The sequence below is a fragment of the Myxine glutinosa genome, chromosome 1, assembly GCF_964187855.1.
Source record: "Myxine glutinosa chromosome 1, kmMyxGlut1.1, whole genome shotgun sequence".
Classification (NCBI taxonomy): domain Eukaryota; kingdom Metazoa; phylum Chordata; class Myxini; order Myxiniformes; family Myxinidae; genus Myxine; species Myxine glutinosa.
The window spans coordinates 162079237-162098868 of NC_136261.1; the positions used below are offsets into that span (position 1 = coordinate 162079237).

Sequence of the window (19632 nt, forward strand, 5' to 3'; positions counted from 1 at the left end):
CGAGTTTTTCCTCCGGGCCTACTTGCGCTTTTTGCAAGAAACCTGGACACTTGATGTCCAGTTGTTACCGCATGAACAGGGAAGACCCAGAGCGGAGTCAGACTATTACGACTCCAAATGCAATGGCCATTGTGAGAAATCGCCATCAAAAGGGTTACCAACCATTTATTTCAGAGGGGTTTGTGTCACGGGATGGAGCCTCGACTAACCGGAGACCGGTTAGGATATTGAGGGACACAGGGGCACATCAATCTTTAATGCTTGAAGGCATTTTGCCATGGTCCGAGGAGACGGCAACGGGGAATAGTGTTCGTTTACAGGGGATCGGGGGCGGTGTTAGTGCTCCACTTCATGTCATCCATTTGGAGTCCGATTTGGTGTCAGGACCGGTCACCGTCGGTTTACAAGCCACGCTTCCTGTAGAGGGTGTCTCTGTGGTTATCGGGAATGATTTGGCCGGGGGTCAAGTTTATGGTAACCTGAGGGTTGGTAAAGAGCCCAGCAGGGAAAATAACACCACACCAGCTCGGGATGGCGACAAAAGTGCCAAGTTATTTGTAGGGGGACTGAACTTCAAAACAGAGGAAGAAGTTCTGACCTCTGTCTTCAACAGATATGGGCCGCTGGTGGAAGTGCGGTTGGTAAGAGACTGGGAAACGCAACAGTCAAGAGGGTTCGGCTTTGTCACGTTTGCCAGCACAAAAGACGCCAGAGAGGCAGAGAAGAATTGGAATGGCAAGGATTTGGAGGGTCGGACCATAACAGTAGGGAAGGCATTTCGTAGGCGTCGAGAGGTCTACAGGAGAGGACAACTGGGCGGTAGTTTTGGTGGTGGCCGCAATCAATATTATTATGGAGGCTCCCGGAGTTACGGCCGCTCCCGAAGGAAGGATTGGCAAAGTAGTGGCCGAGAAGGAGACCGCTATTCATGGGACTACAGGGACAAGTGGTCCCACCCTAATTATTAGGGAAGTTCTGAGAAGTTGAAACACTGAATGCGGCGGAGCCGCCGAGCCAAGATTCCTACACGAATTAACCGTGAACGCCGTTCCTAAAGGCGTCCATGTAGTGAACTTTCATGCACGGACTAACCGTGAACTCCACGTTCCTCAAGGCGCACATGTAGAGAACTTTCCTGCACGGACTAACCGTGAACTCCACGTTCCTAAAGGCATCCATGTAGTGAATACTCGGCTTGGCCTCCCGGAAAAAGTGCTATCGAGTTGCTTAACTTTGGATCTTTGATCAACCCCTTAACCTTCATTCACAAGAAACTGACGGTCAAAGTCAGAGGGTCATGAGATGGAGTTTGATTTGGCAGGGACAATGTCGTTGCTGGTGCTTAGTCCAGAGGGAGTAATCTGGAGGGGTTGTGGTGAAATGTTGGTTGCTTTATTTTTAAGTGATAACTGTGCCCGGGGGGAACTGATAATGTGGGGGGGTTGAGTTATCTGGTTTGTTTCTCCAAATTGGCCGGCAAAGAAAGTTTTCGCTGGGTTCAAACTTTCTTTCTTGAAGGGGGGGAGTGTTACATATTTATGTGAATGTATGTGAATTACCATTCAGGTCTTTGCTTATCCATGTGTAATAGATTAAGGGTTGTTGTGGTTGGAGGGTCAGGAGCCCTTCTGAAAAGTGTCCGGAAACGGAAGTGACCGGAAACGGAAGAGGAAAAAGACACGAGGAAGAAAAGTGACGAGTAGTATTCTTCCTCGCCCCGCTCCGACGAAAGGTGGGATCGACCTTGCGCTGCGTGGAAAAGCGGCGTTCCGAAGCCCGTCTGGCGAGAGGAGTTACCGGGACGTGTACCTATCCGGTGGAGACGTCAAGTTGACGTGGGGCCGTGCATCGACCCCGCGTCGGGCACCGTTCGCGGCACCGTCTAAACAGACGCGTACGGGTCGCATGTTGGGGCCTAACGTAACACGCCTTGCAAGCGGCGTGGGGCTTTTGGCTTGCTTTACCGTACCCGCTTCGCGTGGCCATGAGGGGCTGCAGCCACGGTGCCTGGTACGATACCTGCCCGGTGGAAACACGTCCACCCGGGGTTCGTTCAACCGCCCGAGGGTGGCGACGCCGACCAGCATCTCGGTCAGGAGGGGCCCAGAGACATTGTGAGGGGTCAGAGACCAAAAGGGGGTCGTGAGTACAGAAGTGGACACACATATATAAGATGGCCATCTTAATCATATAGGGAATTGATTGTGGATTGGGAATTGTTGATGGTTGTTTGTTGTTTATTGCTCGGGGAAAATCTCCGTGGTTGTATCATTGAAATTGTATGGTATCATTACCATTGAAATATATCCTGGAACATCAGTTTTCTCTTGGGTGGAATTCATATGGATTGCGTGGCGAAAGCGCATATATAATACAACTTGCTGGCGAAGGTCCTCTCACGGTCCGGGGGTCACCGAGACCAGGTAGTCACCGAGGGGACCACGTAACAGTACCATGGACGGGAGGAAGGGTAAGACAACTGAAGACGAGATGGGATAAATCTGTGCATGAGAGAGAGCAGTTTGCTTTGGAAGAATTCCCAGGAAGAATTGATGTCAGAGGCAGTGGAGATGGGAGACCAATCCAGACGATTTATGGCTGCTTGAAGACCGTCCCAGTCGGCCTGAGTGAAATGCCAGACTCGTCGACGCTGAGGAGGCTCTCTGAGAATGGCCAGAGAGATGTCCACTTTGACAAGCACATGATCAGAAGAACCGATTGGAGCAGAAGAAGAGCAGCAGACATTAGCAGGGAAGTTTGTCATAACCAAGTCGAGAAGAGAAGATACTCCATTGGCTGAGATCCGGGTCGGGAAATTGACGGATTGTGTCAATCCCAGTGAGTCACAGAAGTCCTTTGCTGAGGTGCCATGATTGGTGAGAGAGGAACCCACGCCCAACCAGCTCGCATGATGACAGTTGAAGTCACCACATATGAGGAAGAGAGAGTTGGGATGAGTGGATAGAAGTTGGTCCATGTTGTCAGACAGTGAAATGTTAATGGAGTCATCACTGTTTGGAGGACGGTACAGAACACATATGAACAAAAGGTGGGAGCGGAGGGGAAGCCGCAGCCAGAGGTACTCCTGGGGGTGAGGAGGAGAGAGGGCAGTGCAAGGAGAGTGAGGAAGAGAGTTTTTGATAAAGATAGCCACCCCACCACCAGGACGAGGCTCAGGTCTATCATACCGGAGGAGGGAGTAACCAGGAAGAGATATTAAGGAATCAGAGACATCTTGAAGGAGGAAAGCCTCTGTTAAGCAGATCAAGTCTGGATTGTCAAAAGCAATCTGTATGGAGAGATCAGTCAGGTTTGAGCGAAGGCCCCGGATGCTTGAGGTCCATACCGTTAATGAAGAGAGAGGGGGAGCATCGGGTACAGGACAGAGGAGGGGAGGAGTAGGGTAAGGTGAAGGATGAGAGGGGGAGGTAGGAAGAGCAGTTGATAGTGTGTCAGAGATTACAGAAGAGTTCCAAGAACTGTAAGGATGAGGAGGATGAAAGGTTTGATGGTGAAGGGATGAGGCACAGTGAGGGGTTGTTTGAGGGGGGGGGGGGGGCAGAGGAAAGTAGAAGGTTGGGGGGGGGGTGGAGGTATGAGAAAGAAGGGAGACGAAGTGGGGAGGAGGCAGCTTGGGGGAGGAGGGAGAATTGGAGAGGAATGGAATGGGGGGAGATTTGAATGGGAGGGGTTGGGGGGGAGTTTTGAAGGGGAGGAGTGAGGGGGGAGTTTAGGAGGGGAGGGGCAAGGGGGGAGTTTAGGAGGGGAGGGGCAAGGGGGGAGTTTAGGAGTGTAGGGGTAAGGGGGGGATTTGGTGGGGAGGGGCAAGGGGGGAGTTTAGGAGGGGAAGGGCAAGGAGGGAGTTCAGGAGTGGAGGGGCAAGGGGGGAGTTTAGGAGTGTCGGTGCAAGGGGGGGGGGGATTTGGAGGGGAGGGGCAAGAGGGGAGTTTCGAAAGTGGATGATTAATGAAAGACGAACATTGATAACAAATTGGGTTTGTTGTGATTTTCAAGTACGCAATCCGATTCAGAACGATGGAGGAGGGGTGGAATGAATATGAATTTAGACCATGTTGTGAGGGAGACGTATAAGAGATTGAATTTCTTTTTTTTGATGTGGAATGAGATGGAGAGGAATTTGAAAAAAGCCTTTTAAATAGGAAGAAAAACAGCGTGTTGTAATATACCACTGGATAAAACACTGAAGGGGAAAGTTTATACATATTGAAATAATATTAAAACAGAACCGTAGACAATCTTATATGCACAAAGTACCAACGGGGGGAGAGCCGAGAGGGACCACCACAAGTCACGTGAACAGGGCAAAAGGTGGATGGCAATGAGATAATGGGGGCGGGGCGAACAGCACACCTGGACAGAAAGTACAGGATGAGACAAAGCACACGTGGAGAAAGGAAAATATATGTTTTTGGTTATTTATTTATTTATTTTGTTTTTTTGGGGGGTGGGGGTATTTTAAATAAACGTATTTAAAACGTTAGACAAAGAGTATTATGTTCGGGGTAGAAGGGAAAAAACTAAGAGCCAAGCAAAACACGATGTAGGGGACTTTTGTAAACAAACACCGATGGGGGTTCAAGGTCGCACACGCGGAGCAGAACACGATTAATTAATTACGAGTTACAGGAAATTCAAACCAAAACTAACTATAAACAAACAATAACGCATGGACTATAAAATAACGAGTTGAAATTTGACAAACACACGAATGAAAAAATAACCGCTTTGGATGCCCGGAGAGAACCAGGCCTCAAGGTCGGAAGCTTCAACAACTAGGCCGCGTGGCACGAAATACTCGACTATTTTTTACAGGTATGAAAGATTAACACCGATAATCTCCCGAGGGACATGCAAAATGTACACACACGTAAGATAAATACAGTTTCGACAAAAATACAAATGTGACAATTACTTAACTTCGAGCATGCCTGAGGATCGTGGAACAGCTTCCAAATTTGGTGCTTTGGTGCTTTCCTCTTTGCTTTGGTGCTTTCCTTCCAAATTTGGTGCTTTCCTCACAAAATGCACAATTGTTATGCTATATTTAGCTTAGCTGCCGGACTATATTGACAAATCTGCAATTGGAATTTCATTTGAGGTTGAAATGACCGCGGGAGATCGTGTGATCGTGATCACGTCCTGGAAGGACATGTTCTTCTTCAGCAGCTTATAACTGAGTGAAATGCGATTGAGTTAAAAAAAGTCAGAATTTGACCAAATCTGTTTAATTCGTTTGTTAATGTGCCTCACCTTTTCACAAATCTGCAATTTGAATTTCATTTGAGGTTGAAATGACCGCGGGAGATCGTGTGATAGTGATCACGTTCTGGAAGGACAAATCGGTGTGTTTCTTCTTCTTTCAACAATAAAGACTTTTCGCTTTGAGACCGTACATCCAATCATCTTGAAATTTTGCACCCTTGTTCCGATTGATGAGAGCTACATTGCATTAAAAATGCAAGTCGATCAATGCAGTGGTTCAAGAGTTACAAGCTTTTTATAATTTAACTTCCATTATTTATTGCGGCCAAACTATGTGACTTATCAAAACGTCTCAAGTAACATTTAAACATCCCCCCATGATGAACATTTGTGTAAAGTTTCCACTCGATATCTCCACAAATTATGTAGGTGATACCATTTCTAGTTTGAGCTTTAAAACGTCATAACTCTGAAACCATGTGTCGGATGACGTCGTGCTCGTTGACTTTTTTGTTCGTCATGGGTATGCGAATATGCATGCCAAGTTTGGGCTCGATCCGTTCAGCCGTTGCGGAGAAAAAGGGGCTTTTGTGTTTTTTCACGAAAAACAAGATAGCGACCGAACCATGTGACGTATGGCTTCGAAATATTTTTGCAATCTGAGTTTTTTTTAGCTAAGCATCTGGGGGAAAAAAATCCCATTTTCGGGGGAGGAAATTTTTTGTTTGACGAATCCCAACCTCTTAATGTTAGCATTTTTAATACACGTCTTTTGTTCCCATTGAAGAGTTCTTTAGAATGAGCCATTCCTCAAATTTTTCCATTGAGCCGTTTCGGAGATACAGAGGAGAAAAGTTGAATTTGTTTTACAAGATGGCGCCCATACTGCGTGACCTGTGACGTCATAATTAGCATTAAAAAATTCTAGGAGCTGAGACGATCATTTGTTGAAAATTTCCTGTCAATCCGACCAGCGGTTGCTGAGAACATCAATTATGAAGTTTTCGGAGGTGCAAAATAGGGTGGAAGAATAATAATAAGAAAAACTCCAGCAGTAATAATAGGTTACTCTCCATTTCATGGAGAGTAAACCTAACTAGAACTGCCACTTTAAAACTGCTGGCAGTGATGACCGGTTTACTCGCACCCACTTTTGATACAACCCCACTTTCATTGGACATGCTTTGACACAACCCCCTTGGACACACACACACACACACACACACACACACACACACACACACACACACACACAACCCCTCCCCCCACATGCACACACTTCCAGACAAATGCACATCCCCTACCCCCAACACCCCCTCCCCCTGCCCACACACACACACACACACACACACCCCTCCCTCCACACGCACACCCCAACACCCTCCAACCTCCACACACACACCCCAACACCCTCCAACCTCCACAGACACACATATCCACCCCCCCCACCCCCCACACACACATCCACACACACACACATCCACACACACACACACACACACACACCCACACACACACACACACATACACACACACACACACACACACACACACACACACACACACACACACACACACACCCCTCCCCCACACACATACACACATGTCAATCCATGCACTGATTGCAGAAAAAGCCATTTAAAAAATAAAATTAACCTGAAATTGCAGACAGAATTATTTAATTTTATCTGAGAAGCCAAACGATTCTTCTTCTTCTTTAGTTTCTCACAACTTTGTGTGAAATGCGATCTAGTTAAAAAAAGTCAGAATTTGACCAAATCTGTTTCATTCGTTTGTTAATATTCCTCACCTATTGACAAATCTTCAATTGGAATTTCATTTGAGGTTGGAAATGACCGCGGGAGATCGTGTGATAGTGATCACGTCCTGGAAGGACAAATTGTGCGTTTCTTCTTCTTTAGTTTCTCACAACTTTGTGTGAAATGCGATCGATTTAAAAAAAGTCAGAATTTGACCAAATCTGTTTTATTCGTTTGTTAATATACCTCACCTATTGACAAATCTTCAATTGGAAATTTATTTGAGGTTCAAATGACCGTGGGAGATCGTGTGATAGAGATCACGTTCTGGAAGGACAAAACGGTGCGTTTCTTCTTCTTTCAACAATAAAGACAAAGCTTCGAGATCGTACATCCAATCCTCTTGAAATTTTGCACACTTCTTCCTCTTGATAAGAGCTCTACATTGCATTAAAAATTCAAGTCGATCCATGCAGTGGTACAAGAGTTGCAAGCTTTTTAAAATTTAACTTCCATTATTTATTGCGGCCAAACCACGTGACTTATCAAAACGTCTCAAGTAACATTGAAACATCCCCCCATGAGGAACAATTGTGTAAAGTTTCCACTCGATATCTCCACAAATTATGGAGGTGATACCATTTCTTGTTTGAGCTTTAAAACGTCATAACTCTGAAACCATGTGTCGGATGACGTCGTGCTCGTTGACTTTTTTGTTCGTCATGGGTATGCGAATATGCATGCCAAGTTTGGGCTCGATCCGTTCAGCCGTTGCGGAGAAAAACGGGTTTTTGTGTTTTTTCACGAAAAACAAGATGGCGGCCGAACCATGTGACGTATGACTTCGAAATTTTCTGCAATCTGAGTTTTTTTTAACTACGCATCTGGGAATAAAACCCATTTTCGGGGGAGAAAATTTTTTGTTTGACGAATTCTAAATATACTCGATACACATGTCTTTTGTTCGCATTGAAGAGTTCTTTAGAATGAGCCATTCCTCAAATTTTTCCATTATCCGTTTCGGAGATACAGAGGGGAAAAGTTGAATTTGTTTTACAAGATGGCGTCCATACCACGTGACATATGACGTCATAATTAGCATTAAAAAATTCTAGGAGCCGAGACGATCATTTGCTGAAAATTTCCTGTCGATCTGACCAGGGGTTGCTGAGAACATTAATTATGAAGTTTTCGGAGGTGCAAAATAGGGCGGAATAATAATAATAATAATAAGAAAAACTCGAGCAGTAATAATAGGTTACTCTCCATTTCATGGAGAGTAAACCTAATAATATAGTAAATATAATCATAACACTTTAATCCCAATGTCGTAAATGGAAAGTTGATGGATTGAAGCGGTATAACCGTGGAAGTAAGGAATTCACCTCGGTTTTTCAAAACTAATATTTCCGTAGTAATAATGTAACGTTATTATAGTAAATCTAATCGTAACAATAATCCCTTTGTCGTGACTGCAACATTACTGGAGATTAAATATATATCTTAAATATAATTAAAGTAGCAGAAGTTTTGTGTCTGGCTGTCATGCTACGTCATTATGTATATGCTGTCATTACGACGTAAACACCCGCTCACTTTGAGAGCTGCAGGAAAGATCATTCCCCTTTGGGGTACATAGATTACAGTCGATATATGGTCGGGTCTCAAGAACATTGGGTGTGTTCATTTTCCAAGTTTCTTGTGGAGAGATCGCCAAGTGGTTTAAGCATTCGAGCAAGCACTCCATTCAAAACCCTGAAGGAACGGTTGGCTTGGCACGCGCTGGCAAGCTGCTTGGTAAATGAGCACACCTCCAACCCTTTTGGCGTATGTAGATTACAGTAGATCTTCGCTCAGTTCTGCAAGTAAAACTTTCCTCATGAATGTCGGGATTCCTTCAAATTTCTTTGTTTAATGTCATAAACAGCATTAGCAATTGTTTAAAAAGCTAATCATGTGTGTTTGTGGTTTATAATATTTTACAAGCCTGGCTACGCCACTGTTAGACTTTTGGTCTCGTTTTTTAATGATTGCATTTTGTAATTTTATTTTTATATATTATTTTTGCCTGGTGTTGGCTTAGCGGTTAGGGTGCCGGCTTTGGATCCTAGGATCCTGGGTTCGAATCCCCGTCGATCGCTGAATTAACGCCAGGGGGGTTGACTCAGCCTGTCATCCTTCCGAGGTCGGCAAATTGAGTACCAGCTTGCTGGGATGAATGATCACGGTGTGTACCCTGATTTAGAATAGGTACACCGCTATCCCTGCGCATCGTAAGAGGCGATTGAGGGTTGGCGTCAGGAAGGGCATCCGGCCATAAAAGCATTGCCTCAAAACAGGGAACCATAATTGTCATGGGGCCCGCAAGGCTAACCCCCGCTCTAGCAGGGAAAATTGCCTTAAAACGATCATTCAGAATGCATTGTTAACCACATCCTTGTTCAATTTTAACACATGTTGGGTGGGGAGAGGAGAATCATTTTTTGCAGATATTTGGTACACTTTAACTTGTGCAATCTGGAGTTACCGGCTGCTGTTAGCCGGTGCAGCAGGAGACGGGGTTTTGTAATAAGCCATGCATGTGTCTCTGTATCCAGGGCAGAGCATTTTTACCATTTGTACTTTTGTCATGAAATTTTCAACAAACCTTTCATGAGAATATGGATAACACTAATTAACTACATTTCTGTGATCAACTTACCCTCGGCCTGTGATCCAATGATGGCCATCTTTTTTTGGACCACAAGAAAACCTTGCATTTCAACATTTAGTGTTGGGAGTGTAAATACAGAAAATATGTCCCCATCTGCAAACTATCCATAAAACTCAATATCATGAGAATTGGAGGATACCTATTCAAGTTATGATCAATAGTGTTTTTTGTTAATTAGGTCAATCCAAAAACGTATGTCAAGGACACAAAACAAATATCAGATGCACAACTTCAGGGCAGATCAACGAATATGATTCAAAAATGTATTGGAAGGCCATGTGGTCTGAGATTCCACATTGGCAAAATTGAGCAATGATTAAAAAAAAAAAAACTTTTGCCAGACTGCCATTTGACCTTGACCTTTAACCCAGATGGGTATGCTGTAAATTAAGCATCAAAATGGCTTGCTTTGGGCTAACTGTGGATGGCAATTCTGTTGCAGGCTAACTTTAGTCAAATTATGGTGTAAAATTTTGAATGTATAAAATTGGGTCATGACCTTAATATGTCGTCCAAAAATAGTAAACCCGATACACTTGTTACCATTATTGATGCAACATTTTATTTCTTGCATCTTCGAACATTGGCAGAAAAATAACCTCGGGGTAGAAGACTGATTTTTAACTCGGATGGTTATGATGTAATTTAAGCTTAAATGCAGCTTGCTATTGGCTGAGGGTATCTCATTCTGAATGGACAAACTTCAGTCAAGTTATAGTGAAATGTTTATTTACGTCATGACCTTAAAAATTAGGTCAAGGTCAACCCTGCACACTTTATATTCGCATTGATGCAACATTTCATTCCGAAATTCCCTGCCAGCTCTGGGATAGTGTTGGGAGTGCAGGAAGGAACAAAAAAAGAAAGTAATTTTTAAATGGTGGTTTCGTACTCCGAAAGGTCTAAGAAACTCTGTGCTGCACCAATAAAAATTGGGGGTGCCAATTGTAGAAACAGGCCCTACAACAGCAAAGGTATGCTCCAGGAGTTTCGGGGGAGGCTTAATAATTGGGTCAAAAGGTCATTCACAATGAGTATAAATAGGCCTTCATCAGCCTGACTGCCACTGCGAAACTGCTGGTTTTATAAAGCACCTGTGTTTCTTTATTTGCTAAATTACAGAACAAGTTTGAGTTTTGGGGCGTTTCACCAATTTTTCACTGGGTTAGGGCCGGTAGGAGACATTTATTACAAAGTAATTCCCCCTCAATATTATAAAGATTTGAGTTTGTGTGTCTGTGCAGGTCATAAGCTTTTCCCCATTTGAGCTTTCTTCAAAATTTCAACAAACCTCTTTTGAGAATGTGGAGAACACTAAATGATATATATGATATACTAGCTGAATGCACCCGGCGTTGCCCGGGTTCTTTTGAATGAATGTAATTTTCTGTACCGTACATAGGTCTGACGCGAGCCCAGTATCAGTTAGTGCTCAACGATTCCTTGTTCTATCTTTTGTCAGGCCCCGCAAGGGAGAATTTTGAAAGCATGTGTTGCAATCAGTCAGATATTCCTATAAAGTGTATAAGTTGTACTTCAAGAGAATTTTGTAAGAAGAAGAAGACATTGTGAAATGGGCCTGGCCGAGGCGGCCTTGACCGGCCTCGCCACCAAGCTTATATTCTTCCCGGGGCCTTACTTTTTCCACATGTGAAATTTGCATTTATCTTTATTAAAATTATACAATTGACTACAAAATGAAAATGTTTCATGATATTTGTTATATTATATCACCTTTATCTATCAATATTGTTGAAATGAAGATCAAATAGCTGTATGTTGATATATGTTGAAAAAGTCAAAACTTTACATGGGGTGTACTTACTTTTTCACGCGACTGGAGATAGAAGATAGATTTATAGAAGATGGATAGAAGAAGACAGAAGAAAAAAAAAAAAAGTATATATATAGATATATATTGCTGTTTTCGTCAAGTTCAGTTCGAATTCAAAGTGTATCTGTGTGGGCTTTGCATTTTGGGATGTTTTCTAATTAACCTGCGTGCACCTTCAGTGGAGCAGAGGTATGACTTTCACCCATGTTTGTCTGTGGATAGGATATCTCAAAGTTGTGGACAGATTTGGACGAAACTTGGTGGACAGGTTGGGTGTGTGAAATGGAAGATTTGAATAGATTTTGGTGAAAATCCGGATACAATAATTTTTAAAGTGAATCTTCACCATTGGTTGATTGGGTCGAAAATTATATATAGCATGATATTTCAAAACGTTGTGACAAAACTTGTTGGATGGGTTTTTTTTTTTTTTTTGTGTACTGAATCGAGGCTCGTGAAAGAGCTAACATTTATTTCACAAACAAATCAACCAGACAAACAAAATATATCAAAAGAGGGAGCAGAAGACAAGATGGGAAGAGAAGGGGAAGCACACAAATACTGGAAGGGATCTGTAAGGGATAGAGTGCAAACAGTTGTTGTCAATGGCCAGAAATCAGCCCCTTCTCCGCTTTCCTTTGGCGTTCCCCAGGGCTCAGTCCTGGGACCTATCCTCTTTCTTTTGTACACTCAGCCTCTATTTGATCTTGTTGCCAGACATATTCTGTCTCTGTGTGTGTGTGTGTCTGTGTGTGTGTGTGTCTCTCTCTCTCTCTCTCTCTCTCTCTCACACACACACACACACACACACACACACACACACACACACACACACACACACACACACACACACACACACACACACACACTCTGTTGATCACCACGCCTTTGCGGATGACAATCAGCTATACAAAGGAAGCACGATTCAACAAATCGTGCCCACTGTTGAAGTGTTCGAAGGTTGTATTGCCGACGTGAAGGCGTGGATGACCCAAAACAAACTTCAGCTGAACGATGCTAAACCAGAGTCTATGATTGTAAGATCGCCATGGTTAGGCCACATGGTTAGGCCACAAGAACAAACAACAACAACATGCATTTTAAGGCCATTTTCCCTGCTCGAGCGGGGGTTGGCCTTGTGGTCCCCTGACAATCTTCTCCATCTTGCCCTATTTTCTGCATCTCTCCTTGTTAACCCGCTTGCCCGCATTTCTTCTTCCACCATCTTCAGCCAAGTCTTTCTCGGTGTTAAGAAGGCCGAATGCGGCCTTCTTGGCCTTCTTTCACCACCAGATTACAGCTCTCTGTCATTCTCTTCACACCCCAACTTCCTGCTGCCTTCAACATATCTCCCACAACTCCCGTCGGCCCTCCCGCTTTTCTACTCTTCATTGCTTTTATCGCTTCCTCAACTTCCTTCTCAGTTATCTTCTCTGCCGGTCCTAAAAGTGGGTTACTCTCTATGTTGCCATCCCATTCATTATCTGTATTCAACAGCATTTCCATATATCTTTTCCATCTTCCTTTAATTCCACCTGGGTCCACAACGATTTGTCCCACTTCATCCTTCAAGCAACTCACCCCCATCACATCACACCTCTCTTTCGCTATCTGCTTTGCAATCCTGAATACTGCTCTCTGACCCTCTTCCGAATTAAAGCGTTCTCCGAACATTTTCCGACATGCATCCTGCGCATTTGCTACCTCTTTCTTTGCAGCCTTCTTGGCTGCCTTATAACTTTCATGCTCTGCTGTTTCTGCTCCCGTACCCTTCGCCTTCTGCCACTCCTTGAACTTCTTCCTCTTCTCGTCAATCCTCTTTCCAACTTCATCATCCCACCACCATGTTTCCGAGTGCCTCGGTGGTCCTTTTATCCATCCACATACCTCACCAACGGCTCCCAACAGACTATCTTTCATTGACATCCAACCACTTTCAAGCTCAACCACATCATCCTCTACCCTACTCAGCCTCTTTTAATGCCTCCCTTACTGTCACCTCTTTCAACCTCCACACCTTCATTCTCGGTTGGTACTTCACCCGCCGAGCTCTCCTCGCACCTTTCACCCTTATGTCGCAGACAACCAAGTGGTGCTGTGAAACAGCCTCCTCCCCCGGGATCACCTTTGTGTCCCGGAGGTGCCCCCTATCTCGCCTACGCACCATCAGATAGTCAAAGGTTGTTGTCGACCCACCTGACGTGTATGTAACAAGCTTATTATCCTCTTTCTGGAACTGAGTATTACAAATCACCAAATCAGCTCCATCAGCAAACTCCAAAATCCTTTCACCTTCTCCATTTCTCACACCATATCCGTAACCCCCATGAACTCCCTCAAAACCATCCATACTCCTTCCCACATGTCCATTTAGGTCTCCTCCTACCACAACAACTTCCTAATCTTTCACGTTTTCCATCAGCTTCCCTATCGCACACCAGAACTTGTCTTTCTCTTCATCGCTCCGACCAACCTGCGGAGCATATCCCGAGATGACGTTCACCAAGAGCTTTCCAATCATAATTTTCACCATCATCAACCTATCACTCACTCTCGTCACACTCAGCACACTGTCTGCAAACTCCTCAGAAAACAGGACACCAACACCATTCACGCCCTCCAGGCGCTCTTGCCACACAAACTTGTATTTCTGTCCCTGCCTACCCTTCACCATTCTCACACCACTTCCCTTCCATCTCGACTCTTGCACACAACATATGTCCACTCTTCTTCTGACCAATACTTCCACCACTTCTCCTGATCTCCCTCTCATTGTCCCGACATTCCATGTCCCAAACCTCAGAAACCGATCTCCACTTCGGGCTGTACCCTGCCCATATGTAGTTGTAATTGTCATGGTTCTCTTTTTGAGGCAATGGTTTTTTTTTTTATGGCCGGATGCCCTACCTGACGCCAACCCTCTTAGTCGTCTCTTACGACACGCAGGGATAAGGTGTACCTATTCTAAATCCATGGTATCCAGGGTGTCCACAGGGAAACGTCTAAAACATGGAAATTCTGGGGGGGCATCACGGCGGCCCGGTCAGCACCACACCACGTTTGCCTGGTCAGCACCACAGCGGCCCGGTCAGCACCACGGTGGCCCGGTCAGCACCACACCACGTTTGCCCGGTCAGCACCACACCACGTTTGCCTGGTCAGCACCACACCACGTTTGCCCGGTCAGCACCACGGCAGCCTGGTCAGCACCAGGTCAGCCCGGTCAGCACCACACCACGTTTGCCCGGTCAGCACCACACCACGGCGGCCCGGTCAGCACCACACCACGGCGGCCTGGTCAGCACCACGTCAGCCTGGTCAGCCCGGTCAGCACCACACCACGTCAGCCCGGTCAGCACCACACCACGTCAGCCCGGTCAGCACCACACCACGTCAGCCCGGTCAGCACCACACCACGTCAGCCTGATCAGCACCACACCACGCTTACCTGGTCAGCACCACAGCGGCCCGGTCAGCACCACACCCTTGGAAAGGACTTCGATGCACGTCGGCCCAGAGCCTGCTGCGAAGTCCAAGAACATCAGCACGTCATCCGAAAACAGCTCCGGTTGGTGCAAACCACTCGGTCAATGGCGCGAACCAGGTCCCGACACGCCCTTGCTCGCTTGGCCCCGATGAAGGTCTCGCTGGGTGTTCTCCAAACAGGGGCAAAATCGCCCAAGCCGCGCTGGATTTCGGTAGTGGAATTCTTGCTCGCTCGGCCCCGATGAAGGCCTCGCTGGGTGTTCTCCAAACAGGGGCAGAATCGCCCAAGCCGCGCTGGATTTCGGCGGCGGAAAGCAGCCACGACCCCAATAGTATTTCAATAAAGGTTCAATGGGGTGGTGTATAAGGGTGCTTTTTGTAACAAACAGGTGATGTGGTGATGTGTAACAAAGGTGATGAACGCAAGAACAAGCTTCGGCCACAAGAACAAGCGATTATATTTTGGTTCACGTCCGAATCCAGATCTGGCCCATCATAGAATACAAAACAAACTGTGCAGCTTGGTCTCCACTACCACATCCTCCTCTACAAAACATCCTCCACTGCAAAACATCCTCCACTACCACATCCTCCACTACCACATCCTCCACTACCACATCCTCCACTACAAAACATCCTCCACTACCACAGGTGAAGCCCCATCCATACTCATGATCTCTTCTACCCCAAATTACCCCATCCCAAGCACACCTTTATTCCAGGTTTTTGTGGACCACCCTCCTTTCCCTCGTTTTATTTTGCTCGTGGTTGATTGTTTTGTTCCTTTTCTGTTTCATCCCCACTTTTTCCTTCCTCTTCTTGTGGTTTTTCATTCAGCTTGTGTGCAGCTTGTTCACCCAGGTGTCCTCTCCTTCCCCTTGATCTCACTCTCACTTCTACTCTGCTGATGGTGTTTCCCCCTTTACATTTTTTCCGTCCATTTTGTTCTTGCACTTTCTTGAGCCTCCATCATGTATGTATGAATGATCGTTTTAAGGCCATTTTCCCCGCTAGAGCGGGGGTTAGCCTTGCGGGCCCCATGACAATCATGGTTCCATGTTTTGAGGCAATGTTTTTTATGGCCGGATGCCCTTCCTGACGCCAACCCTTGGTCGCCTCTTACGATGCGCAGGGATACGGTGTACCTATTCTAAACCGGGGTACACACCGGGATCATTCATCCCAGCAAGCTGGTACTCAATCTGCCGACCTCGGAAGGATTGCAGGCCGAGTCAACCCCCCTGGCGTTAATTCAGCGATCGACCGGGATTCGAACCCAGGATCCTAGGATCCCAAGCCGGCACCCGAACCGCTAAGCCAACACCAGGCTTAGCCTCCATCATGTATATAAAACTAAAATCAGTTTTACATCTTGTGTGGGAACACCAGCATTTACCATTAACTGAGACTATCTCTGGTGGTGTAGAACCCTCTCCAATTCCAGCCCTCCGAAGGACATTATGGTTGGTGAACATCCTGTACGTAGGTTGCTCTTTTGTAGTCTACTTGCTTTATCTATTGAGGTCAGGTGATGTCTGCATTCTCTTGATGGACAGGTGAAGCAGCAAGTGTTGTTACCATCTGATAATTGTAAAAGGTGGAAATGTGGAAGTATGATCAGGTGGGGTCCTCCATACCTGTGAGCGCCCTCAGCTTGACGCAGCATGCGACAAACTCATCAAAACCGATCTTTCCGGTATTGCCAAAGCGGCGTACGATTGCGCTCATGACAGCAGGACTCAACTGATAACCTGGGTTAAGGACGAGGGGCAGAGAGAGCCTGGTTAGACACGACCACTTAATTAGTCTGTAATGTTGTAATTGGTTTGATCACATTAAAGTTAGATTAGTACAATAACATTCAAGTTAGTGCATTTACACTTGAGATCATAGCTTGGTGGTGTCAAATAAACATTATAAGATACCATTTTCTGATTCTGATGTATCTTGCTTTGTTGGTGTCGGTGCAGTGGAGGCAGTTGTTGTTGACGAGGGCTATACTGCGTGGTTTGCTATTGCCTTCCCAGAAATAGTTGAGGCAGGGATTTGTTTAGGATGCCGGCGACGGCTCGCCGAAAAAAATAATAATAATAAAGGAGTCTTATCTGGCCCCATCAAGCAGAGTTAACGACCCTCATGGCGCTTTACATTATCATGCGAACGCACACACATAAACACACACACACAGACACACCTTCACTCTTGCCCTATTCCTCTCCCTCCCCATTCAAAACCCACAGATGTGTACTCCTCCTCCCCTCCCTCCCCCGCACATGTACACAGACATACTCTCGATCTCTGTCCCACCTCAAACCAAAGGGAAAACAGGACTTAGACTTTGAAAGACTTGTGAAACAGATAGGTTTTGAGGGAGGTTTTAAAGGCAGGAAGAGAGTCAACATGTCGAACAGAGGAAGGCAAGTCATTCCAGAGCAGAGGTGCAGCAAAGGAAAAGGATTTCTCGCCAAAGGACTTGGTGCTGGTGCGCGGTGGCTCTAAGGTCATAGAGTCGTCACTTGAACGAAGCCGTCGCCGAGGTTCATAGAGAGTGAGCAAATTGGAGAGATAGTGAGGTCCCGCTCCACACAATGATTTATAGCATTGTGTGCAAATTTTGTATTGCACACGAGCAGAGACAGGCAGCCAGTGTAAAGATTCAAGAAGCGGAGTAACATGGTCAGACGTCTTCGCCTTTCAGACAATACGAGCGGCAGAGTTTTGAACCTTTTGTAACTTATCCAAGAGAAACTGACGGCAGCCAGCATACAAAGAATTACAATAGTCTAGCCTTGAGAGGACAAGGGCACAGACCAGAGTTAGAGCAGCCTGAGGAGTAAGAAAGTGGCGAATGGATGCGATCTTTCGCAGCTGGAAGTATGCTGATTTGCAAGTTTGAAGTACTTGCTTGGAAAATGTCATGTTACAGTCGAAAACCACACCAAGGTTCTTGGCCGACGAAAGTTTACGTCGGTTTCACCAACATGAATAGTGGTAGGAAGTAAACATTGTAGAGGACATCTGTGCGATCTTACAATCATAGACTCTGTTTTAGCATCGTTCAGCTGAAGTTTGTTTTGGGTCATCCACGCCTTCACGTCGGCAATACAGCCTTCGAACACTTCAACAGTGGGCACGATTTGTTGAATCGTGCTTCCTTTGTATAGCTGATTGTCATCCGCAAAGGCGTGGTGATCAACAGAGTGTGTGTGTGTGTGTGTGTGTGTTTGTGTGTGTGTGTGTGAGAGAGAGAGACACACACAGAGAGAGACACACACACACACAGACACACACACACACAGAGACAGAATATGTCTGGCAACAAGATCAAATAGAGGCTGAGTGTACAAAAGAAAGAGGATAGGTCCCAGGACTGAGCCCTGGGGAACGCCAAAGGAAAGCGGAGAAGGGGCTGATTTCTGGCCATTGACAACAACTGTTTGCACTCTATCCCTTACAGATCCCTTCCAGTATTTGTGTGCTTCCCCTTCTCTTCCCATCTTGTCTTCCGCTCCCTCTTTTGATATATTTTGTTTGTCTGGTTGATTTGTTTGTGAAATAAATGTTAGCTCTTTCACGAGCCTCGATTCAGTACACAAAAAAAAATAAAAATCAGTAAGATAGGACATTAGCCAAGAAAGGGGAGTACCAGTTATACCAAATGTGAGTTCAAGACGACGAATTAATGCACCATGGTCAATCGTGTCAAAGGCGGCAGACAAGTCTAAAAGAGTAAGAGCGGAAACCTTACCACAGTCGAGAGAGGTCAGAAGATCATTGGTTATTCTTAGGAGAGCGGTCTCGGTGCTATGGCCTGGTCTATATGCTGACTGGGGAGAATTGAAAAGATTATTTCAAACTAGATTGTCATTCATCTGTGATAGCACAATTCTTTCTGTGATCTTTGACAGGAAAGACAGGTTGGAGATAGGACGGTAAATTTTCATGTCATTAAGGTCAAGGGTGAGCTTTTTAAGAAGTGGTTTAGCAAGAGCTTGCTTAAAGAGAGGTGGAAATGAACCAGTAGTCAAGAGAATCATTGATAACTGCAGTAATAAATGGGAGGAGGATGTCCAAACACTCAATAAACAAATCGGTGGGAAGGGGGTCAAGATCACATGTTTTTGTGTTTGACTTGAGGATTGTACATTTGACAATTTCCTCAGTAACAGGAGTAAACGAACTAAGAGGTCGTCCGTGAAACCAGTGTTCAGCATCATCGAAGGAAAGGAGTGACTGCTTGTCAAGATTGTTTCTTATTGAGTGAATTTGATTGTGAAAGAAATGCAGGAAGCGTTGGGGTAGTTCGTTTTGAGGAAATACAGTGGGAAGAACGGATTTATTTTTAGTGGAAAACAGGCGGTTGGTAATGCTGAACAGTTGCTTGCAGGAGGAGCTCCGAGTAATCCGATCAGAAATATCTGACGTTTTTGCTTTCAGAATGATTTTTATGACCAGTCTTTTAGCTATGTTATACAACTGTTTATGGACTGTGAGGCCAGTCTTCAGCCACTGTCTCTCGGCACGTCGTCGTTCCTTTTTGGCAGCTCTGACTTCGTCGCTGACTGCGCTGAACCACGGAGTTCTCCTGCGTCTGGGAACGGCGCGCCGTGTCGCTG

At 45.5% G+C, this 19632-nt stretch overlaps 1 protein-coding gene across 2 annotated transcripts in view; it reads right to left on the bottom strand.

Annotated features, from left to right (window-relative positions):
- The window catches only part of LOC137430819 (sorcin), a 70703-nt gene that overhangs the window by 7715 nt on the left and 43356 nt on the right, over positions 1 to 19632 (bottom strand). For both annotated transcript variants that reach the window (XM_068121606.2, XM_068121598.2), the window contains exon 6: positions 16654 to 16767. In XM_068121606.2, the coding sequence (XP_067977707.1) occupies positions 16654 to 16767 (114 nt within the window). The remainder of the gene's footprint in view (positions 1 to 16653; positions 16768 to 19632) is intronic.